Here is a 27,519-nt window from a genome sequence, read left to right as displayed (position 1 = left end):
TGTCTAAATTACAAAAAATTATCAGCATTAAGTCAAAATTTAATGTAAATCATTGCGTAGTTATAAACCTTTTTTTTCTAGCAATCATTTCTTTACATTTCCCCACAGGGCCAATCTCACATCTTCATGCATCTCTTGAAAAACCAACTTACCAAATGCCAGAAAAGATCCAAGATTCTATCCTCAATTTAAAAAGATTTTTTTTTTAATTTCAGCATGATGCCCAAAACAGTAACCAAAATATTTCTCTTATTTTCAGAGGTTTACTGAAATTATTGAAAGCCTTAATACTTGCAAATAATGTCATTTATTTACAATAAAATATATTAATAAAAACGTACAAAAATTATATATTATATCCACAAATATTTTTCTTAAAAACAAAAAACATAAATAATAAAGTAGATTTTGGAATGTGAATCCCGAAAAATTCGGGCAATAAATACAAATTTATAAAACAAATCCCCGTTGTTAGACAAAGGAGATATTTTTAATATTTAGCCAGATGTACTAAAATTGTTGTTTCACTTTAAAGATATCACAACACCCTGGATTTTGAACATTTGAGCTTTGCCACATTCTTCTTTTGTTTCACCGCAACATTGTCCTGATGCCCTGCCGAGTTGGTGTGTCTCCCTTGTTCATTTTTCGCCGAAGAATGAAATCAAGATCGTGAGCTGTGTTGACAGCATAATATACATTGGCATCATTAGGAAGAACCATTTCTGAAATATGAAGTAAGCGGAGAAGATTATTATTGAAACATTTCAACTATGATTTATAAAATGGCACAAGGAAATGTGAAATTAAAGAGTATAAACTATATATTCATTCGTTAGCATTTAGTGCTCAAGGGGAAAATATTAAAATGTTGTGCTGGTAAGACAAGAAGCTGAAAATGGAAACACATAAAAAATTATTTTACAGTGAAGTGCATGCCATATGACCAGCAATGCTGAGGATTACTTGGGTGTGCTTCTTTGTTCGACTGAAATATATCGCATTATTGATAACAGAAATATGAATTATCTTCCATATAAATTTTAGGAACTTCCCAACATTACTACATTTGCCCATGCAGATAAAAATAGCTGAAGTAAAGCAATTTTTTTTCAGGTCAATCAATAAAAATCACACTAAATCTGATACCCCAACAATTGTGATAAAGGGGGCCTGTTCTCATTTACCTCTCAAATTACATGTACATATTTCATTCAAAAAATTTAGAACTCTGCAAAAATTGCATATTAAAGGCTGATGGCCGGGCATCCCCCACACACTTGTGTGATGGTCAATAGGTCATGATTTAAATACATTTATGGAATACATCAAAAGAGCAAAATATTAATTTCTCAGCAGCCAGAATGATTGGTAAAAACAGGTACACACATTTTTTACATTATGGATACATGAGTAGCAAGAAAAACAACATAAAACATGTATCGTTATTCACTCCACTTTACATATAACCCTGGAATGAGAATCTCCAAGTTATAAATCATGCCTAGACCCCATTCCAGGAGCACATGAAATATAAGTAAAAACCGGCTCACTATTAAATTCCCATCAAGCTTCATGTTCAGAATTGTTTCAATCTTACAATGAAGATAGAAGATCTAAAACACACAAACACAAAAGTTTACAAGGTGCCATCTTAGATAGGTAGGGGAGGTTAAGCAAAATTAAGACTGCTGCCACATTATTTTCCTCTCACACTAAGACAATTCAAACTGTGATACTTCTCTGAGGTTGGAAAGACCTTACCTCACTTTCCATTTTTCCCATTAGTAATTGATTCAAAATAACAAGAAAAACCATTTCTCAACAAATCCAATTTCTCCTAAATAAGGTAATATTCAAAGAACTAACACTGAATACAAGAGAGCATCACAGAACATATAGCTCACATATACAGAATTATTTAGCACAATTTTATCATTCTCAGGAATCAGAAGTACCAGGTAACCTCCATCTTAAAAAGTTTGTGATTTTAGATTTCCCTCACTTCATACCATATGTATATGCACCCTTCTCACCCCATACTTTACTCTTGTCATGAGTGGAGCACCCAAATACATAATGAAGAAATACTTTAACATTTTTCACTTTAAACTTACAATGCTCTGTTCCCCAGATGCACAGCCATGTACATATAACAAGTATGCCTCCAATAGTATTACAATGAAAAAATGCTCACCTCTATCAGGAAGAACCTGAGCCAGTGTGTACTCATCTGGATGTCCCTCCAAGCAAAGCTTCATCATGGCATTCCTCACCACCTGGGGGGTCCGCTCATTATTGCTTAACATTATACTCTTGTAGAGCACAACACCTGGAAATACAAAAATTTATCCTAAATGTGAATACTTAAAGATATATGCATTCATTAGAGATCTGTCCAAAAAGTATTGCAAATTTTGAATTTCTAGGGGTTACGTATTTTTGATTTTTTTGTGGCGTTATGTATGGTACTTATGTCTTTCCCTTATGCGGAAAAGTTTGGCCATTTTGAATGTTCCATTATTTTTTGACAGCTGCTTTACTAAGACATGTTTTCGCTTGTCTTCGATTTTATCCTGTTCCAATAAATGGATCCAAGAATCTATATCAAATTTTGTGTGAAAAACGAAATTAAGTGCGTGGATGCATTCTGAATGTTGACTGTGGCATATGGAGAAGCTACCTTGGACTGAAGCAACGTTTATCGGTGATACAAAACTTTCTCAGAAGGCCGAGAAGATGTGAATGATGAAGAGCATGCCGGACACCCAAGCACATTAACAACAGACGAAAACATAGATGAATTGAAGAAAATAGCATTGGCCAATTGTCAAATCACTATTAGAGAAGTTGCTGAGGGCATAAGCATATCAATTGGCTCGTACCATTCGATTTGACCAATGATTTGGGCATGACACGAGTCACAGCAAAATTTGTACCAAAATTGCTCAATTTCGACTAAAAACAGCTTCGCATTAACATTGCTAAGGAGGTGTTGGACTCAGTCTGTGACAACCCCAATTTGCTCCAGAGGGTCATAACTGGTGACAAATCATGGGTTTATGGTTATGACAGCGAAACTAAAGCTCAATCATCCCAATGGAAGCTATAGCACGAGCCAAGACCAAAAAAAGCATGCCAAGTTCGGTTGAATGTGAAAGTTTTGCTTACAGTTTTCTTCGATTGCAGGGGCGTGATGCATTATGAGTTCTTGCTGCAGGATAGAATGGTAAATAAGGGATATTACCTGCAAGTTATGCACAATTTGTGCGAAGCAATCCACCACAAACGCCTGGATTTGTGGTAAAACAAAAATTGGCTTTTGCACCATGACAATGCCCCTGCTCACACATCATTACTTGTTCGCAAATATTTGGCCAAAAACAACACACCAATGATGCCTCAGCCACCGTATTCCCCAGACCCAAGTGACTTTTTCTTGTTCCCGAAACTGAAGAGGCCCATGAAAGGATGACGCTACGCTACGATTGCTGAACAAGATCACAAAAAATGATTTTTTGAAGTTCTTCATGGATTGGAAAAAACATTGGCACAAGTGTAAAATTTATAATGGGCATTAATTTATAGGGGGCAAAATAGATATTCATGAATAAATGAATAATTTTTGAGAAAACACAGAAGTCGTGATACTTCTTGAACAGACCTCGTATGCTATCAGAAGAGACCTAATTTGTTCAGTTTTCATATTAACTTGCTTAATTCCATTACATACCTTCAGTTTCTTTTGAGTTGGATTCAACAGTCACTCGAATAACATAGAAATCTGGAGACCTCAGTTGCCCAGGGGTCATGGGTCGTGTGTGCTTCAAGCCATGTGAGTTGTTCAGCACACTGCCAGACACATCAGGGGAAGGGGGTGATGGCGAGGACTCACTTGATGCAAAGGACATTTGGGACGGAGATGCCTGCAAGCAAATGGGAGAAGGATTTAATTTCATTCAGAACAATCGCTGGCAAGCATGGTGATGGCATGCTGAGTGATTACTGATATAATGTGATATGATTAAGCATCTCAACTTTGATAAGGAATCTGTGCAACAGACAGTATTCTCACTGAATATTTCACCTTATGGGATAAGTGAGATGGAAAGGAAACAATTTTGAACAAATGTCCTCAACTTTTGGTAGAGTATAAAAATAAAGATATTTGATTTGAATATTGGACTGAAATGCAATCATCTTAGTGAATAAATCATTTCAATGGTGCCTGAAGTTTCTCATTCATCATAGAGGAATTCCTCCATTCGGATGCCTAATCTTTTGCTGAACAATTTTTTAATCTTTTAGCCATTTTGGAATTCGAACAGTAGGCATTTGAGCCAATGCCACCAATTTTTCTCATGCAATCAAAGGACCATAGTTACACAATATTTCACCATTTTAACTTCCTTAGTTTTCATTTCATGGGTATCACAAAATTTGCTATTTCTCCATAAAACTAGGGTAAACACATTTTACCAACAACAAAATTTTAATGAAAGGTTTTACTGATTAATTTACACTCTCACTTGCTGCATTTCACATTCCCCAGTACATAATGCACTGACAAATGTAATAAAAATTATTAAATTCAGCATCTAGCATCATTTTTTGAAGTACCATTATCAATCTCATTAATATATAGTCTTTGCATTTATTTTAGTCATTGCATTTGCATGAACAGTTAATTAAACATTATTTGCTGTTGTAGTACTCCCTAAATGAGTATAGCCATCTAATTTAGCAATTTCCTTATAATTTATTAATTCACTTTGGACTGAGATATCTAATAAAACTGATATTTTGAAATAATGTGCAATATCTTTTTGGAGAAAAGAACAATATTGAGCAAAAGCTACATACAAATGAGAAAATTTATTGCTCTCATATTTTGTTCGAATTCATTTCATCATATTTTTTAAATCATTAGTTCAGATTAGTTCAAATTCACTTGTGAACACATAGTGAAGGAGACAATCTATTAAGCTGGCTTTCTCATACCCGGGTTGTATTTTTTCCCTTTTGCCATTTATTTTTGCTTTCAATAATCACAAATCCAGTAAAAGTATGTTTCTGAAAGTCATATTAATCATTCTGTTTCAACACACTGTAGTTACTCTTCATAAAATAAATCAAAAGGGATGCACCATAATATGGATTCCTTGCAATTAATACCACCATTTCATTAGAAGAACATAGAAAATTCACCTTTTTGTAATATTCACAGATAACTTTACAACAAATTCATTCACTAATTATTAACTCAAGCAATCATTGGAATTAAATCGGAAAAATAATATGCTTACCTTTCTGTCCAAAGAATTGCGTGGTGATGTGGAAGGGAGACTATCTAAATCACAGTAGAACTGACTGCTTGAGCTGCTAGATGTGCTTGCAATCGAATCATTCTTTTGATGCCCCAAACTAATGAATACAAAAAATGCACAAAAAATTAGGTTCACACATGTAATCCATAATACAATGCAATTTATGAAGTCTGTCAGACCTAAAATTAGCTTAAGAACATTAGATTTGAGCACATTAGGAAAATTTTCCAATCTGTAAACCATATGATTACATTCATAACCAGCACATGAATATATGAGATAATTTTAAATAACAATATTCCTTTTTGAATTCAAATAGAGCATGTGAATGTAGCATCTCATATCAAATGTCTTCCAACTTGAAATAGTAGTGGTAATCAAAAATCCTTCTATAAGTTTGGATAAGTTAGATAGGTCATATAATATTTAAACATTTAAGCCATAGGAATCAAACATTTAAAAATTATGCATCAAGTACCAAAAATTAAGAATATACTATGGTGATAAAATATACATTGTAACATCAAATTCAACTCTGGCTAATGAGAATAAACCATAATTAAGTTGTTGTAAGTAATAATGCTTCGTTTTAAGGTACAAGTAATTTACTTCATTCATTCAAAATTAAAGGTATGTGCTTTTCCCTGAATCTCATGTAGCCACAGATAACAAATGGATAGCAAATTAAGAACATTTCAAAATAGAAAAATTTTAAATGAAATAAGTCATTAATAATTTATAAACCAAAAACCATTTAAGATGAAATATACAAGCAAAACCCAGTTCCATAAACTATCCTTAGCCTGGGTGGGATATGAGAACAGAGGCACTTGTCTGAAACTCTTTTATATAACTTTCTTCTATTTCCTATCTCCAGAACTTCACTCATAAATATAAAATAACCAAAAGAGAGAAACATATCAGTTCGATGAGTAGAGTGAATTTACTGACCAAAATGCTGTTGGTTCAAATACCAGTTCATACCTATCAAGAGCCATACCTCAAACTGCAGAGCAATTTCCCGCAAGAAGCTACAATGGCAGACAAAAACCACTGGGTGACCCCCCAGATCTCTGAATCTATGGATTCCACATGCTAAGGGAATGCTTAGATCATGGGGAGTTCTATCCTAGCCTATAAAAATCAGGTTTAGAGCTAAGGTAACAGTGGATATCTATTCATAAAACCTGGTAAACATTTTTAGAAAATGCTTTGAAATATATTTTGGCATAGCTACTTGAAAAATAAGATGACAAAGTTCTTTGGAACTTGTTTATGATATAGTGAAGTGCATTTTTAATATTCTAAATTCCATGAAATTGAAATCAGACTTTCAATTTTGAGTTTGACATCAAGTTTGACAGGTAACATGGATACTAATCAAACTCCAAGAGGAGATATCACTTATTTTGTTTAATTGAAATTTATAAAGAACAATGTGCATTAAATGTGCATTTCACTGGTGAAAGAAGTTACTTTTTTGTTCATAATATATTATATATATTCACTATCATCAGAGTACTTTTCTTAAAGTAAGGAACTAACTATTCATATGTAATTCTTCCTTGTATATGGACAACACCTGTTCTGTTCACTAACTAAATATTGCCCATATCATACCAGAATAATAATTTTAGTGTTTTATTCTGAGAGCAGGTAACCACCACTCCATTCCCACTAGTCCATTTTAGAAAACATTCATTCATATCTCAAAAAGGTCATAAAAAAGTTCTAAAACAGCACCCTTGAGTTACCGAAAAATTTAGGTAAACAACCAAAGCAATCCAACAACACATGATACATACCCAACCCTTCTCCTAGTCCCATGTCCTGTTGAGGATGCTGTGGTCCCTCCACTGTTTTGCAGCCCATGTATACCACCAGAAGTTGGAGGTTCTATCCTGCATGATATTCTATAAGCTTCTGCATCATCCAGCACCAAAACAGAATCAAACCAGCGATCAAAGGCAGGGTCAGGGGCTATCCTATATGCACCTGCTGCTCCTTGTAGGAGCTTAATCTGTAAAGAGAAATCAAATTGTTCAGAGAAAGTAATACCCTTGCCAGGTATATCTCTTCTAACTCCTTCTGGGTTACTCACAGAATCTTCTAGAATGCCACTTTAAAACTGGGGGCAAAAGTAATACATCATATTCAAGATAACATCTGGGCAAAGGTTTCCTGGGTTTCCCACTGGGTCGGGTGGAGAACCCAAGAACAAAAATTGTATACACATTGTTTAGGATCATGAATCATCTCCATCTTTTCTTCCATCATGGAATTAACCAACTTGGAATGTGAATTTGATTCACAGAAAACAAAAACTAATTGAAATAATTAGTTTATTATTTATCAATTTATTATTTATGATTCATTCCTCATTCTTTTTCACTAGGAAACTATCTAAACACATTTGTCTTTGCCAATGCTTCCAAATTATGTGAAAACATGACACAGCATTATCAGGAAAAAATTACTAGTGCACATAGCCACCACCTAATTAGGGTGATGCTTCTTAATGTACGATGCAACAGTTTCCAATGCTTTCCCATGAACTCAACATCACATTTAGCCTGCTCTTCTCGAATTTACCTTTCCTGAGGGCTCGTGGAGTTTTTGAATGGTAAACAAGCAGTGGTTTAATTTTCAAATCACCACTTGCATTGGCACAAAATAGCAGAGGGAGATGTTCTTTCATTGGTTGTCATGAGGGGCCATCCAAAACCTACTTTAAAATAGGTAGATTACCTGGTATGAACATGCTATAGGAGTCACTATTTAATGTTCAATTGGGCATTATATTAGGAAATAGGATACAGGAAAATAGAAGAAATGATGCCTGACAAAACCTGATTTCATCATGATTACTTAAACTAAAATGAAACCATATCTTAATGATTTAACTGTCAATGACCCAAACTTCCAAGTATCCAAAATAACCTAAAATAGTGGGCAACTTGTAGACAGTGTACTGCTGTGATTTTACTTTTGTATACAACTTTCAGCTGTACTCTTATAAACAACTTTCAGCCGTAAAATTATGTATATAATATCATATATGTTAGCATCAAATGTTGAAATTACCAAGACTAGGTCACATATTTTTTCTCAATTAGTATTACATTAATGAGAAAGAAAAATAACACATTTGTGCCTCCATACCTGAGCCAAAACTTCAAATTCTTTTCTTCGCTTGTCAAAATTTATTAAACCATCCGCAACAGTATCTGGTATGGCTGTATCAATCATTGTGAGATCAGTAAGGAATGTTCCAAGATATGGGATCGTCCCATGGCTGATAGTCTGAAAAGAAGTACACAGATTCCTAATCATTATCTGGAATGAAAAAGTATTTCCTGCCGATTCTAAATTTTTATAAAACAAATTAACATTACAAAACTGGACAAATAGTGTAGTTTAAGTTGTTTCGGAGCTGCAATGATAAAGAATGCAAAATTAAACTTACTTATAGTAATGATCTAAAGTTTTAAAGAATAATAAATAATTGATTTTACTATATGGCTAGAGGGGCAACATCCCCATTAGCCCAACACACATTAAGTTTTGCCGCAGCACCACATACGAGATGAAAGTAAACTTGCTACAGTTATACATATATTTAAAATTTATTCAGAAAATTTTTGAGGAATGACTTTCAACGAAATATTAACTCTGTTACTCACTACTGACACAAAACAGTGATATCATCAAAATTTGTAATCAACGCAATCATTTTCTATGCCTGATGCAGGAAAAAATGCTTAATATTATGCATTTTCCCACGAATTGGCTTCCCTTAATAGATCAAAGTTATACCCATATCTGTACTCCTGACCCACAAGATGCAGGCTGATTTTTTACAACATTTTGGAGTAAAAAAGTAAGTCTTATAGGCCCGGAAAGAAGGCAATTATTTTTTACTACATATCTGCAACAGCTTCATACTTTAATAAATATATTTAAACATGATAAATATAATAGTCGACACTTGGGAGAGAAGATGGAAATTACCAATTTTAAACACAATGACATATTTATTTGTTGAATATCAAAATGGGTAAACATTCATCAGATGCTTCCAAACTTTCAAAAATATTCACACAATTTCACACCTTTCCAAAGTACAAATGAGACTTTACCAATTAAAAAAATTCCACAACTAAACTTTCAAGTCATCTCCACTGTTCTACTCACAACTAGATTTAAATATAAGATTTCAATGACATACTCAATACTAAACAGTTTGCATTTGTATCCATTTGGCAATTGTTCCACACATTACACCCCACAACTTTCTAAGCAAACACATAAACCAAATCCCATAAGAGGTTAAGGGGACATATCCTGACGTGTTTATTCATTGTACCTCCTTCATTGAAATTAAATTGAAACGCATAACCAAAACTTTAAGATAATCAAAATACAGGGTTTCAAGAAAGTGCAACCCAGCTAATCATCATAGCAGACATCTTAGTGGCAACATAATTCTCTATATGCTCACCCCTGCACAGGGCAACTGCTTCTGAAGAATCTTTTGCAGTTGTTTGTCATTCTCCCCAAATGTTACGGCAAACTTAGCAGTCCCTTCTCGCATCAAGAGTTCCCTCTGAGTCCAGGCATTGTTGTCTTCGCTGAATATTCTTGCAAGTTCTTCAAACAGCTCAAGCTTTATTGGGAGACAAGAATAATTAACCAAGTCTTATCACCTAATGAAAATGAAGCATTTTAAAAACCTAAAGGAAGATAAAAAAAATGACAAGCAGGAAGTGCAAACTTCCCAAACTGCAATGAAAAATCTTCCTTAACAAAATTAAATTTTAGATGAGAAATCAATAATCTATCATTCATTCTAACCTTACATATTTAACAAAAGTTTGTCTAACAATATATCATTAACTCGCATCTACACTAAGACAATCATTTTCTTCACCTGCTAACATTAATTTAATCAATATGATTTTTTTCTTGTTATATGTGGTTTCCTATGAAAAATAGAACATATTCCATAACTGGAAAATGCGACTTATTTAATCACATATAACTGCTATTTACAACTTGGGCACCCATTTAACTTTACAAAGAACATCCACCACTGCAGATTCTACTGGCTCAGGAGTATTGGAAACCTATATATGGATGATATATCTCCCACATTACAGTTTCAAATTTAAAATAAATGTTACACACATAAGTTTGAATTTTTTGGGAAAATTTGAAATGGAACTAAAGGCAAGATTGACCTATTTCATTAAAACTATATTTTTCACGGTTGAATTTTAAAACTTCACATAAATCACAGGTGGTTAAGAAGCTTGCTATTTCAACAAAATAAGAAAGTACTTACAAATCAAAACTTCAGAAAACAAAAATTACATGTGTAAAAAACAGGAACTTCTGATTCTTTTAACGAAAAGTAGGAGGATGGAGCACATCATTTACCAAATTGACAAAATTAACAAAAACTGCCGACAGTCACAATGCATAATTGGATCTTGGCTTATTATCTACTGAAAATAACTGAGAAAATCTACTTAAATCTAATGTAGCCCCAATAGAGATTTGGAAAAAAGCTGAAATTGTTTTTTTCAATGCTGCTGCTCCTACCAGTGCTTGTAATTGAACATTTTCCATTATATACCTCCCAACCATCTTTTTACAAATCCCCAAATCAAATTAGCTATTTATTTATTTATCGACTTAATTGGGCAAGTTTGAGACTTTGGTCCACCTAACCCTTACATTACAGACATTACATTGAAGACAATTACATTAAACCAAGCCCTAGATGGAGGAAAATCCACCTAGGTGGGAATCGAACCCGCGACCTCCGGGTTGGTAGGCAAGGATGAGTTATTGGTGGAGGCAACTGACAGCTAAGGCCATTTTCTACCCATCCTGCTCCCTAATTTTAAAACTGAATTTAAAATGTAGTTCATCAGTATTATAGAAGCAGTATTTTCACATTTGAAGCTTCATGATAATAGCAATATAGATTATTGTTGTACTAGTGTAAAATATGACCAATGATAAGTATGTCCTTTCAACCAATTCACATAAATGTCATTAATTATATCCTTTCTTTAGCCCTCTTCTTTTATAAAATTTTAATGATGCAGTTTGCACTATTACATCCCCCATGAACACCCATCTTAATCTTATATAGATGCTTAATATTTGTTCTTTTGGTATATTATGCAAATCTGCAGTTTACACATGCATCCAGCTGAAACATTTGCCTTGTTCACCATATGAAAATTCTATAAGTCAACACATAAATTTTAAATAGAAATAACGAAATAACTATTCAATGCAACAATCTCTATGGTTGTAAAATCACAAAAATCTCCATAAGCCAACCATTGCTATTACTTATGCATTTAAGAAAAAAATTAATAAAGAGATATTAAAAAGATGCTTAATTTGCCAGCTATTTAATGTGCTACAAAATATATAAAATGCAAAAAAAAACTTCAGCAATTTAATTACCTTGTCTCCAGGCAAAGCACGCCATGTCCGCTGCAAACGAAAAATTGGATTTGATTGCAGTCCTGATATGATGGCCTTTAGTGAGGAAAAGTTTTTGAGCACACGCAACTCTTGCGCTATTTCTATCCACGCACTGAGCACTTTTGCACGTTCTATGGTGGAATCAACCACCAACAAAGTGGATATCACACGGAAAGACACAGCATTAAACTGTCCAACGGTGGCAAGCACTGATGCCACCCCCTTCCCACCATTCCCGACTCCTTTTCTCCGAGACCACTCCCCTCCAAGGCACTGGTGCGGAACGACCTTTCGGAACAGCTCCTGCATCACAAGCAATGATACAAACTCACATCATTAGGGAAAAGCTTTAAAGAGTGTACACAATTTGCTTTATATTAATCATCATTGAAAAGCATCATGAAAGCATTCATTCACTAATGAGTATTTTAAAATACAAGTGACACAACTAGGATTTTCTAGTATGCTACAATAATAAAAGGCTTTATTTAAGATACCTCTTTTGTATTCCTTCTAGTACACATGCTGAATGATTTTGAAATAGAAAAAGAATTCAAAAGTCTTAGATATTGTTCAGTATTAACTGAAGAGAGTCATAAAAATTAAATTATAATGACTGCTAATGCTCAATTCACCATTAATCTCATTTCTGATATAAGTTCTACATAATATTTATCTCATTTACAATAGCAGAGATCTTGTCCGTCATTACTTGAAGTATTTGAAAATTAAATAGAATTTGAACTTCATTCCATGTCACAGCTTAGTATCCTGGTTTATATTTACAACTGTAATAATACACTTTGCAAATCTCAATAAGGGGTATTGTGAAGTGCTCCATATTGACAAGAAACATAACTGCAGTTTTCATTTACTCTTGCTTTTATTATTATTATTTTCAATGATTTTACATATTTTTTCATTGAGGGCTCAATTTCTTTATTCTATATATATATCTCATAAATGCACTCAAGTAGGTGTGTGGGTAATGGAATTTATACTGGGTTTTAAGTGTACGAGGGTACACTCACGGACTTACTCATAAATTAATCCCATATGAACCCTATCCTCCCAAGCATCCAGCCTTCCCATTCCCCCCAGTGTCAACACACAAGTCAGACACCAATTACAGCTACTGCCAACTACAGAGCTCTTACAGTGGCCGGAGAATTCAAAGACATGTCAAATTTCATGACTTCACATTCTGTAAAGTAAACCCTTGCTAATCCTCACTCTTAAAAAAGGTTTTTGCAAACATTATCTACCAACATTTTTCTGTGCTTGTCAATCCTCAATTTCAATCCCCCTGCTCCACCAACGAAATTTGAAACTTCTGGAGTCACAATAAAAGAATTATGAAGTTGAAAACTACATGTCTACATGTTTCTTGTCACAATGGGGCAGTTCTCCACATCACACCGGATACAACAACAAGCATATTCTTCAATTTTACCCGGCTCAACTTTGTGGAAATGCATGTTAATAAAATGAAGAATACAATGTATCTTTCCACTGTCCTTTATTCACGTACAACCGGTTTCAACGCTCAAGCATCATCATCAGGTACAAATTAATCAAGTCGCAGTCCATTTATATACCATTCATGAGGGACTAATAACTTAAAATCATTCTTGAATACTACAAAAGACAAAATATGTACACAAAATAAAAGCGGCGTTTATAAGCTAACTTGTGGGGACTGTAGTGCTATATATATAGGTCAAACGGGGAGATCATTAAAAACAAAGGCGGAGGGACACAGATGCTTTTCCAGGAACTGTGAACTCAAGCAATCACACTTTGCCAAGCATCTATGGGAAGAAAATCATGGGCGTGATTTCAACCCAGAACTCTTACACCAGATGGAAAAAGGAATGAGGATGGACAAGTGGAAAGAGCTTGAAATCAGGAATCATTTAAAAACGGGTCATTTGGTTAACGATTTATTGTTTGAATACCTCTCCCCAATCCTGGAAGTACCCCTTTCCTTCACAGAGAGACCCGACAAAACCCCCCACCCCACTGTAAAACAACCAATCACCTTTCCTGACGCTTAACACCCCTCTCCCCCCTCCCCATCAACGCCGATCGCAACCCCATTTTCTTTCGCCTCCTTCTTCTCCCTCTCTCACCCACCCCTCTGCTCCCTCATGAATGGTATATAAATGGACTGTGACCTGATTAATTTGTACCCGATGATGACGCATGAGCATTGAAACCAGTTGTACGTGAATAAAGGACAGTGGAAAGATACATTGTATTCTTCATTTAATTAAGCATATTCTTCTAAATTTACCATGGTTATAAGTAGATTAATTTTGATTGAAAATTAAAGTCATCAAATATGCTTATTGAATGGCTGCAGTTCCAATAGCATGAAAGTTATTTTTATCATCTCTCAGGGAAGAACAACAGGGACTTTACAATTCAATGAATATTAATTAGCTCTTTGCAAAAGAAATTATGTATACAGGTAGAAAACCTCTTGCTGATAAATACATCAATCACATAGAAAATATAAGCCATAACTTTGATAAAATTCATTCCAATAATGTAGACATATTCATGAATAGTACATTGATGCCATCTAGTATATAATACTGTACTTTTGAAAAGGAGCAGACAGCCAGACTAACTTTTACATTCATCAGAGTGTTAAATGAGTGCTACTAGTCATTTAAAGCACTCAACTACAACATTATATTAAACTTAGCATGTGGACAACACATACGAAGTATATCTTCTGATGAAGTCTTAATACACAATTTAATAAATACACATCTGGGCAATATAGCAATAAAAAACTGAAGAAAATATGCTATTCTTAATTAGAGAAACCACAAACACTGAATATGCCGCAAGCAATTAGGATCCATGTCAGAACACACTCATCAAAAAACTGGACAAAATACAGAGAAAATCTGAGTCACAAACAACATAACAAAGAGCATAAACCATCATACAGTTACAAAGAAATTTGGTATTAAGCCCCTTGAGATCCAAAAGGCTTGACACAGGATTAAGCCTAAATCAAAGATAACAATCATGCAAATTTATTTCATCATTGAGAATATCCAAGCTCTGTGCTATACATACTAGCAGGTCAGAAAAATATTGAAGACATTACAGGGATAGGCTGTTTAACAGATAGAATCAGAGATTTGTACATTCTTCACACAAGTCATGATCATATAAAAAAAAGAGGGAGACACTAGCAATTTAAACATATCTACCCATGACAGGCTTCTTCCTCTCATTTTTCATGGCTGCTGTACAAACACCCCCCGCTACACATTCTTTCCATGGCCTGCGGTGTATTGTATAGAGGATGGTCATCATAAGGAAATAAATTCTCATTTGTAGTACAACAGAAATTGATGGTGCCATGGCTTTTGCAGATACAACACTACCCCATATTTTACAAGTCAAGACTTCAAGAGTACACTACTGCATTAAGTATCCATTAGGTTTTCATTAATTCACCTTTTTACCACTCCTATACAGATTGTAAAAGATGAATGAAGAAAAACCATCTTATGCATTTCATTCTAATCTTACAGACTTCACATAATTACTCAATTTTATGGAATGACTTGACCTTATATAAAGGAACAAGTGGAAAAAAATAGAATGTCTTGAGATCTTTAACAGATAGGATGTAATATATATCTTTGGTCTTCAAAAACTTAACATCTAATTCTGGTCTTGCTCCCATGGGAGTATGATGGCATATTTAGTCACTGAAAAATAATAAGCTTCGCAATACTTATCTTTTTCATGCTGCTCTACAGCAAACCATAAAATTTTGCAATACACATTATTATGTGACAGACTGCTTTCCTCCATCTGCTGTGATAATAATTAGGCTGATGAATGTGCTATTTAATATTTTACCCAGTGATTCACTCTACAAAATGAACACCGAAGTAGTCACTATTTATAACCATTTAAAAGGAGAAGCTGAGGTAAATTTTTAATTCAAGCTGTAAGTAGAGAATTATGTGATTCAACATTTCTTCCATATTGTCGAGAGTATAATAAGGAGCAAACCTTACAGGGTCAGGCCTCACTTCAAGAAAGTGCAGAATGGGTTGGAAGGTTGAGCAACGATTTGTGAGCTGTGTTGCAATCCATGAGGCTGCTTTTTGCTTCTACCAATCATTCACAAAATGTTACCTGTTTTGTTATTCTAATAACAATAAAAGCTTATTCAAATCACAGACCTTTTCAAATGATTCTGCCATCAATAATAATTTTAAAGGGAGATTCTTATGCCGCATCTGCATGGCACTCAACCCACCTCTGTGTCCTTAATTGTTCCTCAGAAAAATGATTTGAAGAACAATGCAAACCCCCAACATGAAAGATTGCTCATATTCTTCCACGGCAATTTTTCAATGAGCGCTTACTCTCCCGTGGCCTTAATATTTCATAGTCAGTGAATCAAACATGCCCATTACAACACACTACACGAGTCATTGATGGTTGTGCTGAGCTGTTGAAGCATCGCGGTGCGGGGCTAATGCCTTTTTTGGCCATCCGCGCAGTGCGCTAATGTCATGGGAATGCACCATTACCTTGACAACAAAAAGCAGTTTATGTGATCACTCTTTAAACCCTGTGATGTTTGTACATCGATAGGAGGATTTCACTTTCCTTCTTTAATCAGTACAGGCTATGAAAACCAAGAATTAAAGGATTTTGTACATTTCCCTTGCAAGGTAACCTCAACATTACTTATTGCCACACATATTCTTCTTCGATTCGAGCAAGCGCTTTTCATTCATAAATTACAACATTCCGGAGCCACTTCAGAAGCATCAGGACGTCCCTAGTGACTAACCATACCTTAAACACGTTTTCAGGAAAATATTTTCGAAGCAATGAAGCAAGGTTGAAATTGATATTAATAGTTAATTAAATAGTTAATTAAATAAAAGTCGCCAATGAACACGCACGCAGCGCTTGCCAAACATTTCAAGTTCCCTTCAGTACCTACTTTAATTTAAATAAGAACGCTTTTCTTTTAGCTAACATTTCATCTCCTGGTATCAAAACAATCATTCATCTATTAAGCACGCCTTCTAGTTTTCCTTACCCCTCGCCCTATTATCTCCTCTTCTCTTTCCCACTTATCTTCCAACCAGTAACTCATACTCTGATGAAGGCAGCTGGGACCAACCAAATATTAATCAATAAGTTTTTCTTCTTACATGCTCTCATATTTGAATTTGTTCGATTCTCTGGTTCAGCTCGACCCAAGCTTTGTAATTTTTCAGGTTCCAGACCTTCCTGGGAAACCATAATTGGCAAAGGTAAAGGAAATGGCCCCCCTACCCTGATGTGTAAATTTCACATAGCATATAGGTCTTAGAACTGGGTGAACTCTCCCATCACCTACCAAACCGACCTTTGTATATCTATATATCTAAATACATATATATATATATATATATATATATATATATATATATATATATATATATAAAATATATATATACTTATATATATAAAATAGTATATATGTGTGTACAGGGTTCGTCCGGAAAATAAGTGTACTGACTCCTGGGCTGGGCGCACCGCTCCAGGCACGCCCAGCACCGCTCTGACGGGCTGCGATTGGAGGGGGGTATGTTGGCAAGTGACGCTGAAAAAGGCAGTCGGCTCTGAGCTGTGGTGTAGTGGGGAGCTCTGTTAACGCGAACCTCCACGCTCGACCCACGTCACGGAACGCGATGCCGAAGCAGCGTTATTCCATCAAATTTGCGGTAAAGCTTGGGAAATCGTCTACCAAAACTGTCGGTATGATTAACCAGGCTTACGGGGAGTCAGCCATGTCCAGAAACATGATCTTTCGGTGGCACAAGATGTTCGTGGAGGACAGAGAAGAGGTCGACGACGAGTCTTCGAGAGGTTCCTGATGATGCCTTCGCGGGAGCGTTCCAGGAATGGGAACGCCGCTGGAACAAGTGTATCGACTCACAAGGGTCCTATTTTGAGGAATATTAGCTTAAGATACGTAAAAGTGTAATAAATTTTTTTTCCTGAGCTCAGTACACTTATTTTCCGGACGAACCCTGTATATATATACATTATATTACATATTATATGTATATATAAATATATATATATATATATATATATATATATATATATATATATATATATATATCCATATAATATGTAATATAATGTATATATATATATATACACACACATATAAACTCGTATACCTACCTTGAAATATAAATTTTGCAAAAATTTTATAATACTGGAATAAATTTATATTTTTAACAAAAATTTAAATTTTTAAAACACTTGTTTCATTTTGCATTAATAAATATCATTGGATGTAAAATGTCATCCTTGAAGACAATTATAAATTGATTTAAAATAACAAAGTTAATTTTTTCATCACTCACCGCATCCACTCTTGTCAGCTGCTCTGCAAAGTGGCGGACTGGCACATCAGGGAAATAATACACTTTGTTGGTTGAACTGCCATCTGGTGAGGCAATGGATGGTCCTCTACCACTAAGGTGGTGTGGCCGTGGTGACTCTTCTGTTCCTGGAAAAACAAAAATAAGATTTCAATCAAATGCAGGCCAACTGAAGTATTAACTGGCATTTAAGGGTATATTCAACAAGGGCTAATCTTTGTTTAAATTTGACAATTTGTGGTTGAGTCACCACAGCCTCTAAATCCAGTTTTGTCCCCAAAAAATGTATTCATCAAGGCTGTAATGGCAATAGAATACTGGTCTATGGGTATGAATATGGCAAGTCTTACTATACCACCCATTGAAACAAATAACATAACATATACATTTCACAGAGAAAAAGACTTCATTTTCATAAAACTCAATCATTCCCCCAAAGAAAGATTTCCAACTTGTATCATTCCAGAACTTCATACAATGAACCAACTCAAGCAATGAAAATCCTCCATTATGATGAGCCTTAATGCTATAAATGAAAATTCAGTGGCAGTCCACCTTATATTTATTTGATGGTTTGTTCAAAAGGAAAAATAACTGTACACAATGGATGATTAGGGTTGATTTGCTGTGCAATGCAAGACTGGATCTATTCAGTGATCTCTATAACTGTAAGATCTCATGTATAAAGCGAACGGTAACTACGGCCGTATGAATATAATGGGGAGAGTCAACCCCAGCCGTACTCTTATATAAGTGTACGGCTTAGGTGGACTCTTCCCATTATGTAAGATCTCATTATAACTATACGTATTAAACAATGGGAGTTTGTTTTGAAGAATTGATGATGGCTCAACCATAAATTTTGTACAAGAGAATTTTTTAGTTCAGCAGGAATTAACCCATTTGACCCATATCCTCATATTTTTCTACAATCCCTTCCCTTACCCTCAAAATCAATTTACGGTGATTTTGTAGATTTACTGAGATGATAATTTGCCCAACTCTTCAACTCATCCTATCAATAGAAACACAAAACAGATGTAAGACTAACACAGGGTGTCCACTCATTACAGAGAAAGAAATTACCATTTTTTTTACGATTTAAGATATGCAAAACATGTAACACAAGCAGATAGATTCAAAACTGCCAAATATACAGAATAGAGAATAAACCATACGAGTAAGCCATTCTCTCAACATGTGTTTGATTACTGAGTTACAGAGATTCCAAACTGTGAATGCAAAAAGCATCATTTTAAAATGAACAGTGCTGGGTAATATTTAATGAAATCTCGGCAACATTGAAAAGGATTATATCACTGTACAACTAAACAAAATATATTGTAGATCTTACAATCTTGATTGATGATAAGGGGATGCTGCAAATCAGGCAGGAGTTCCCCTAATTACACAATCCCATTTCCACTACAATAAATGCATACTCCACACCACACCATTGGCAAATGTTCTGGCAGATACACACGTGACCTTGGGCCTCAGCCTTACCTTCAGTAGCATCTCTTGTGAGCCGCTCCAGGCGGTGCAACACTTTCGACTCCAGCTCTGAGCCTGGAAGGTGGGAGCGACAGAATCGCAGGAGAGAAGAGAGACTTGGGTAAGGGGGTGGCTCCTTGAAATCATCTGGGTAGGAGTCCAGCCACACATGCAGCACGACAACAAGGGTCCTGAAATGTGTTTATGAGAAATAACGATTAATAGCCCTCTTAGCAGTGAGACTGTGATCAAAATAGCACCTTCTCTCATCTAATTACCCAAAATCAATCATATTCCAGAAGAATGGATAAGAGCCATATGAACTAAGTATTACACTATTAACAGCCACAAAAGATGTGATCTGTTAGTCCATTGGGTAGAGCACTGGGCTACTGACCAGAGAATTCCGGGGCACCCTCAGCTTCCCTTGCCTGGTATTAGGTGAGCGCTAACTTAACCAATCAAACCAACCTCAATTTGATAGCTATGGTGGGTCACAAATGAAAATATCTTTAGCATCCATTTATTTAGCTAGCATGACTATGAAGAAATAAATCCTGGGTATTGATAACAATGCTGAAATAAGATTAAGTTATGCATTATTATTTAAGAATATATCTAAATATCATGCCAATATCAGGCAATGCTCGCTTGTGTGTGCATTGTTCCAATCCAAATACTCATAGTCCCTAAACCTGGCAATGGGCAAGTCAAGAGAGAAGGTTCAAAGAACACTCAGCGAACATATCAAATTAAAATATCAAAATATTCAATAGCTTGGTTAATTTTTCTGGGCAACTGAAATTTACTATTGAGTACTAAAAGTTCAACACCAGTCACTAGGTCATAATGTGCTATATAGACTATTTTTTTAATATGTATTAATATAAAAACAATAAATATTGGCTAAAAAATGGCAATGAGATGTCAAGCCAATCTACTCTGGTGCTGGTCCAGCAATTGGCAAATATTGGTCAATGGGCATAAGTTAAATAATGACAACTGATGCAACGTGTAGTTGGCCCATTAATGGACTGATATCCAAACCATTATTTTCTGAAATTGTACCGATACCAAGCAATGCTGGAATGCTGCCCGGCTTCCAAGAGTGGATTTTGGGTATTTATTTTTTGTGGGTGTCGACTGAATTTTACCTTAGGGGAAAATAGAATGGAAATATTTGTTTAATTGTAAAGAAACCTAAAGCATTTTGATATCTATGTGGTGTCCCACAGGGCTCTATGCTTGGCCCAGTACTTTTCATCATCATGAATAATGATTTGCCCTGTAATATGAAATCTACGAGAGAAATCTCGTACATCTGTTTTTTATGCTGATGACACCACTTTAGTGCAAAAATGTCAACATCTAGAAGATGCAAAGGAACGATTTAGCACTACCCAAAGACAGGCTAAGGAATGGTTTGATATTAATCATTTACATTTAAATACTAACAAAACTTAGAATATTGTATACAGTCTTAAATCAAAAATAACTGATATTGAAACTGCTAAAATACTAGGAACTTATATAGATACAAAACTCAACTGGGAGACCAACGTCAGTCAAATATGTAATACTCTGGGTAAAGCTGTTTATATACTAAGAAATTCAACTTTCTCATTTCAAATGAGTATCGTTTAACACTTTACCATGCCTTCTTTCAATGCCATTTGAATTACAGTGTTAAGTTATATGGTAATTCCCCTCATGTTAAACAAATTTTGCTACTACAAAGGAAAGCTATTTGATATCCTGCTAACATACCACCACATGATCCCTGTAAACCTTTTTTTATTAGGTATGGAATCATGACTATATTTAGTTTAAATATCTTTAAGGCCCTGAGTCATGTGAAAGTTAATCTAGAAACTCACCAATTAAGATCTCACATCCATAACTACACCACAAGAGGCAAAGCGAATCTAAATACTACTTACTGTAAATTGCCATCAACGTACAACACATTTCATAATGTGAGCATACGACTTGTAACTATCTGCCTACTCAATTGAAATTGGACTGTTTCCAGAGTTTCAAAAGAAGGGTATGTACCTGTTTACTTGCTCACCCACTTCACTCATTTGATGAATTCTTTTGTGACAATCTTCATCACATTTAAAAACTTATGTTTATATATTACGTAATATTTATATTGACGACATTTAATATGGGTGTACCATGTTTCAAAATGAATAAAGTATTATTATTATCATATATGAAATTCAATCAGCCTCGGAAATTCATTGCTATGTGTGCCAAGGAACTTCCACAAATGCTATCCAGTTACCATTTGCATAGATGGAACACATTCCATTGAAATAAGAACAAACTAGAGATGGACACATTTTCTCTATATGCTATTTGTATCTTGAAATTACTTCTGTGGATGCTCACTGCTGATGATTAAAGCCTGACTTGAAATCTTATCTCCTTATTACTTATTTAGCCCGCAAAAATTTTGCATATCTTCACTCATTGCGAAGATAATTAAATAAATTAAAATAATGATTATATGAGTCTATTTACTCACTAAATAGGGATAAAAATGATCACTGAGATGGATTCATCCAGAGGATACACACCACTGAATATGTGTACATAAGCCAATAGATACCTATCCTCCGACAAGATTACAAATAAATGCATAGAGTAGATTAGGAATGCCATGGTACAGTGATATCCAGGATTCTGAGAGCATTCCACAAATGTTTCAGATGAATATTCCTTAAGATTTCTGGAAATGTTCCCTGAATGTTTGCTGGGCAGGAACTTCAAACATTCACACAATGTTTGACTCTAAATAGTTATAACACTCAAAATATTCAGGGAAAGTTTGTGTGGTACCTTGATACGACATGGTCTTATTAAAGACTCTTCATGCGCACAGATAGCCCTCATTTTCAAAGAAGGTCATTCATTTCTTTCATTAATATAATTGGAATACAAACTATCAGATATATTTCTACTTCTCTGAAGAACTGGCATACAGTCTACATGAATGCATTGCACTTGTACATTTAATGTGGCTTAATCATATCATTTAATTACTAAGTTAGGCATAAGACAAAACTCCAATAACCTTTAAAAAAAAAGACTTTTACCTAATTTAAATATCAACCCTTATCACCCTACTTAAAATATTTACTCGAAATTAAGTAGAAAAATTTTCTTTTCTAAGTTTTTGCAAAGTCATAAACCACCTGTTTCCCATTGTTGGTATTAAATTATTATACAAAAATTACTGTTTTTGTGAAAATCAATTTTTCAACTTTACTCTCATATGAAATTAATCAAACTACTATTTAACCATCTACTTACTTGCGATGGCACTCCCCCACTGAGGCTGGGACCCCTTCAATGCCATCCTCTTGCAACAGTCGTTCATATCTAATGGTAAACAAGGGTATGGTCAGTAAGATTACTAAGAGGTATAGCACACAGAATGGTTCATTAAATAACATCTTACCTATCCACCACGAGCCCTAGAACCTGGGGTACTGTGGCAAATGTTCGGAATGTGGCCAAAAATACATTGGCATGGGTTGACTCCAAGTGACCATCAGCCTCAGAAGTTAAAGCTTCCACCAGTCTTTCTAAAGTAGCAGCCCTAACTAAGCGGACACGTACAGTTTCCCACTCCAGGTGCGATATCCCATTTCCACACTCTCCAACCTTATCCTCTTCTTTCTCCTCCTGAATTATAACAAAGAGCTGTTAATAGTCTTTCAAGAAGTTAAAGTGAACAGAAAGTAGGATGGCACCTAGTTAATAATTTAAAAGGAACAAAAAACAGTTTGACCCAACCACAGTATACAATCTAAATGCTGTTCTGATTGGTTGGAGCAGAGCTCATCTCAAATTAAGTCAAACAGCATGTGAAACGCCCATATTCAGGGTAGAAGTGTCAGTATTTTTAACTGTGAAAACTGTAACTAACAGGAATATCAAGCATTCAAAATACACTGTTTGGATATGAGCCATAAATTCTTCAGAAAAACCACCCGAATTTGATCGCAACATCTTCCAATCACCAAATAACTGCATTACTCACCACACTGTCACCTTACCTAATATATTTTGAAAACAGAGAAAAAAGCAAGCAGTTTATACAAACTACATGATATCAACACCAATTCTTCTGGATTTAATTTCCATTTGTCAGTTTGAACCTTTAACTTTTGGTCGGAAAATCAAAACCACAAGAAAGCATAGTTTCACTACAATTAGTTCATTCGCTAAGGAATTAACTATAAATCAAATTAAAATATAAATAAAAAATCATGCATACACACGTTAAAAACTCACAAATCTAGGTCAATTGTATTGCATGCAAAATTTTAACTAATTAATATGAAGAATATTGATCAGAAAGAACACTCACACTGCACAGACTTCTAGTGGGTCGATGATATCGGACCTTCTTTAGATAGACAGTGTATATGGCGCCGTCAACTCGCTCCTCACCCCAGAGTCTCCAGGTTGGCCTCTGGTAAAAACATAATAAGTTTTGCTTTAAAGGAGACGACAGAAAGAAACGTCATTACAAGAATAATTAAATATATATTAACAACAAAGATTGCCTCCAATGCCCAATGATCCACAAGTGATGCTCACAGTGTAATGGACCCATAGGTATCTAAATAAGTCATTTTAAAAGCATGGATACTCCGGCAAATAGCAACAAGTGTACTCACACGGTAGGCTTCATTCATTACGAAGCAATAAAAAATGTTCTAATAACTTTTGCCCAATGCAAAAACCCGCTACTTTAAACCCGTATAATAGCGCCCTAAATTAATTTTATGGGGAATTTACAAATCACTTTAAGACCAACTACGTGCGGTCAGAATTCATAAGGGGTTTAAACTAACGTTCCGCATTTTTTGTAAGAAATCGTGGGCCGCAACACGACAGAAGAATTTAAAGGTCCCAGCGGGAGGCTCTGATTGCTGGAAAGGGGTGAGCGCTACTTTGATTTGCACGACCTCCCGGTCGATGGTGTTGAGAAAGGCCACTTGTCGAAATATTGATTTTTAGTTGGTGTGTAAAGGGGTGGGAGACGATTGGTAAGGGGATTGTCCTTGTCGCCCACTTTAAATATTTTTTTTATATTTGCAACCGAAATGCCACCCTTAGCTCCATTGTTTCGGAAAATCGGAAGCCGCCCCCTCCCCAACTCCAAGAGAGAGGGAGGAGCCGTCGCCCCCTACCTGGGGCCGCCACAGAGGGATCGCGATTATTGAAATATTTCGTGTTGCAAAAAAATTAAACAAGGTAAAAATACAATTCCCACTAGAATTTAACTATAAAGAAAACATTATGCCACTGAATTGGTTAAATTATAAAAAACTTGATTCTAAAAATAATATGCATCATGAAGCCAGACGACGTAGGCAATTTCGCGGTTAACCATAGCGAGCTCAGAAGACAGACCAGCGTGAACATTCGAATACGTAGAAAGTACTCGCGAAATATCGAAAAAGGAGTCCCAGATAACCAAAATCTCATCAGGTGTAATTTTCCAGTTACTCGAATTAATAAATTATGTCCACGGAAAGGCACGCTCGGTTTTCATTCATAATAATTTCATGCACAATAACTCTCAGCGCCGTAGGCTGACTGATGGCCACCATATACATATATAGGCAATACAAATCAAACAAAAGTAAAGCAACAATAATTTGAATGCACAAGGAACCTGAGTTATTTGCAAAAAATACATAAAGGTATGTATATACTTAAGTGGCTGGGAAAAATTGCATCGATGAAAGCAAAAAAGAAAAAAATAGCGCAATGTAAAAATTCAAAAGAGAAAGCCAATATCCTTTCAGAGAATTACAAATCCATTCCATAAAGAATTAAAAAGTCACCCAACGAAATCATCAAAATATCAACACAAGAGCGTTTATCAAGTTGGTGAATGTGCCCGCGAAATGTCATTTTCTTTTATTATTCCGAAAACAATCACAGTGGCAGTTCCCGTAATCAGGGCCTATGGAAATCGTGCTAATGTTGAACACTGACAGAACACGCCCGCACTTCCGGACAAGCAAGGAAAGTGGGACGCGAGACGAGCTACATCCCTCTTCCCACGCGCACCTTACAATGATATCGCATTAAGACGACCCTCTTAAAGACCAACAACCACCTCTACACATTCAACACAACATTTGGAGATCGTACGTGATTAAATGTCAAAAAAAGTTTCAAGGCCTTTGGTTCCAACCATAGCGTCCATCAGCTGTTTACTAATACAATTGAATCCCTTCCAAATATCAACAATTGCGGAAATGCCATCATAAATAAATTTATATTTTTAACCAGCCGGATTTACATACCAAGTTCTCAATATCAGGGTTCATTCTATGAGCCTCATTGTCTCTCCTTCCTTTGCGGCAACAGCCCCGCTGTCGCCCAGGGTGATGGCGTCCGCGAAATGAAGGCGGACACGTAAGCTATTGTACTCACGCCATCACGGAGTAGTTCGTTCCAACAAAAATATAAATCGTCAGTTATCCGGACGCACAAACACGATCACCTCTGGCAACACAAATTTCACAATATTATCTATAAAGACGCAGCCGTATCGCTCAATTAACCCCTGTCACCTTAGCATCTTGCTTCTCACCTAACCACACATCTAACCCGACTTCGCCGGTCGCACAATGCATTCCTGAATGTAGGACGGACCGGACACAGGCCTTACCTCAATGTGAGCGCCAGAGACACCAACGAGAAGCGTTGAAACTAAAAAGGACGCTGTTGCGCTAGAGGGAGAATCAAACTATATTATATTAAGTATGTTTTAAATGTATTCCTGCCCAAATATTGAGCCAAATTCGAGCAAAAAAATGAAAAATAAATATAATAATATGCTAAAAATGATATTCGACTATCCAAGCAAACGAAAATCCCGGCTACAATACGTTTAAACAGGTTGGGTTTAGCTCGAAGGCATGACCAGGGACATTGAATTCAATTGTTGTATTCTCTACACACCTGACTACCCTGACACCCTCAGGTAATTAACAAGGGACTAACCTCAACTGTATTCATTCTCGATTCCGTATCCTTCCATATCAAAATAGATCTTATTCAAGTGTATAGGACGGGAAATGAGAGAATGGAGAAGAAATGACAAAAGCGAGGAAAAGTACATAAAAAACGACTAATTGAAATAAGTTCCGACGTATACTGGGCCATCACAGATTATTTGCAATGTTGCAGGAGGAGGGAAGGGTTGACAAGTGAACATTACTAGCCCGAAACACCAGACAAATACTACATCGGCAAATTTTAGGTTTGTCCACACCTAGCACTCAATGAACAGCTGTTTAAATGAAAATATTCTAGGCGAATGGGGAAGTTAATTAATTTAAACCTGTTCACAATAGAAAGACAACAGGGATCGAGCATTTCACAAATGTCTCCCGTCACCTCAACAGTCAAGAGGGTGGGATTTTTTTGCTCCTTCATGTGGACTTATATATGTAGTCACCCTTAGGGACGACATATTTCCATAAAACCATGAGTAACCAGGATAGGATTAAAAGGGAAGCTAAAAGGGCTGGCACCACTTAAAAGGGAAATGCTGGGCACCTGCAACAGGTACATATTTCTCCAAAGTAATTAACTTCTAATTTAAGATTCAGGCCAGCGGTTTAAGACATCATTATCACAGAATACTATATAATATTTCTGAAGTACCTATGGACACACTGCAGCAGGGTTACTCTTTTCTAGCCCAT

At 35.5% G+C, this 27,519-nt stretch overlaps 1 protein-coding gene across 1 annotated transcript; it reads right to left on the bottom strand.

The window, feature by feature from the left end:
* Positions 1-369: 369 nt before the first annotated feature.
* Rgl (Ral guanine nucleotide dissociation stimulator-like) lies at positions 370-26,415 on the bottom strand. The gene is made up of 14 exons (XM_071597601.1): positions 26,110-26,415; positions 24,153-24,257; positions 23,238-23,464; positions 23,090-23,158; positions 19,781-19,959; positions 18,257-18,402; positions 11,814-12,137; positions 9,829-9,993; positions 8,490-8,630; positions 7,133-7,347; positions 5,307-5,424; positions 3,734-3,926; positions 2,198-2,332; positions 370-725 (listed from the first exon to the last, which is right to left on the bottom strand). The coding sequence occupies exons 1-14, from the start codon at positions 26,131-26,133 to the stop codon at positions 592-594; spliced, it is 2,175 nt and encodes a 724-aa protein (XP_071453702.1). The 5' UTR covers positions 26,134-26,415; the 3' UTR covers positions 370-591.
* Between the last annotated feature and the right edge of the window lie 1,104 nt (positions 26,416-27,519).

This window comes from Hetaerina americana, unplaced genomic scaffold (assembly GCF_022747635.1).
Source record: "Hetaerina americana unplaced genomic scaffold, ioHetAmer1.1.p SCAF_1, whole genome shotgun sequence".
NCBI classification, from domain to species: Eukaryota; Metazoa; Arthropoda; class Insecta; order Odonata; family Calopterygidae; genus Hetaerina; species Hetaerina americana.
Note: the sequence above shows the minus strand (reverse complement) of the source record. Positions and strands in the feature narration are given on the sequence as shown.

Coding starts and splice junctions, on each gene's coding strand:
- Rgl (XM_071597601.1), bottom strand. CDS start 26,133: ATGAACCCTGATATTGAGAACTTG. Junction 5,425..7,132: donor GGGACTAGGAGAAGGGTTGG/GTATGTATCATG, acceptor TGTATTCATTAG/TTTGGGGCATCAAAAGAATG. Junction 726..2,197: donor TCAGGTTCTTCCTGATAGAG/GTGAGCATTTTT, acceptor TTCATATTTCAG/AAATGGTTCTTCCTAATGAT.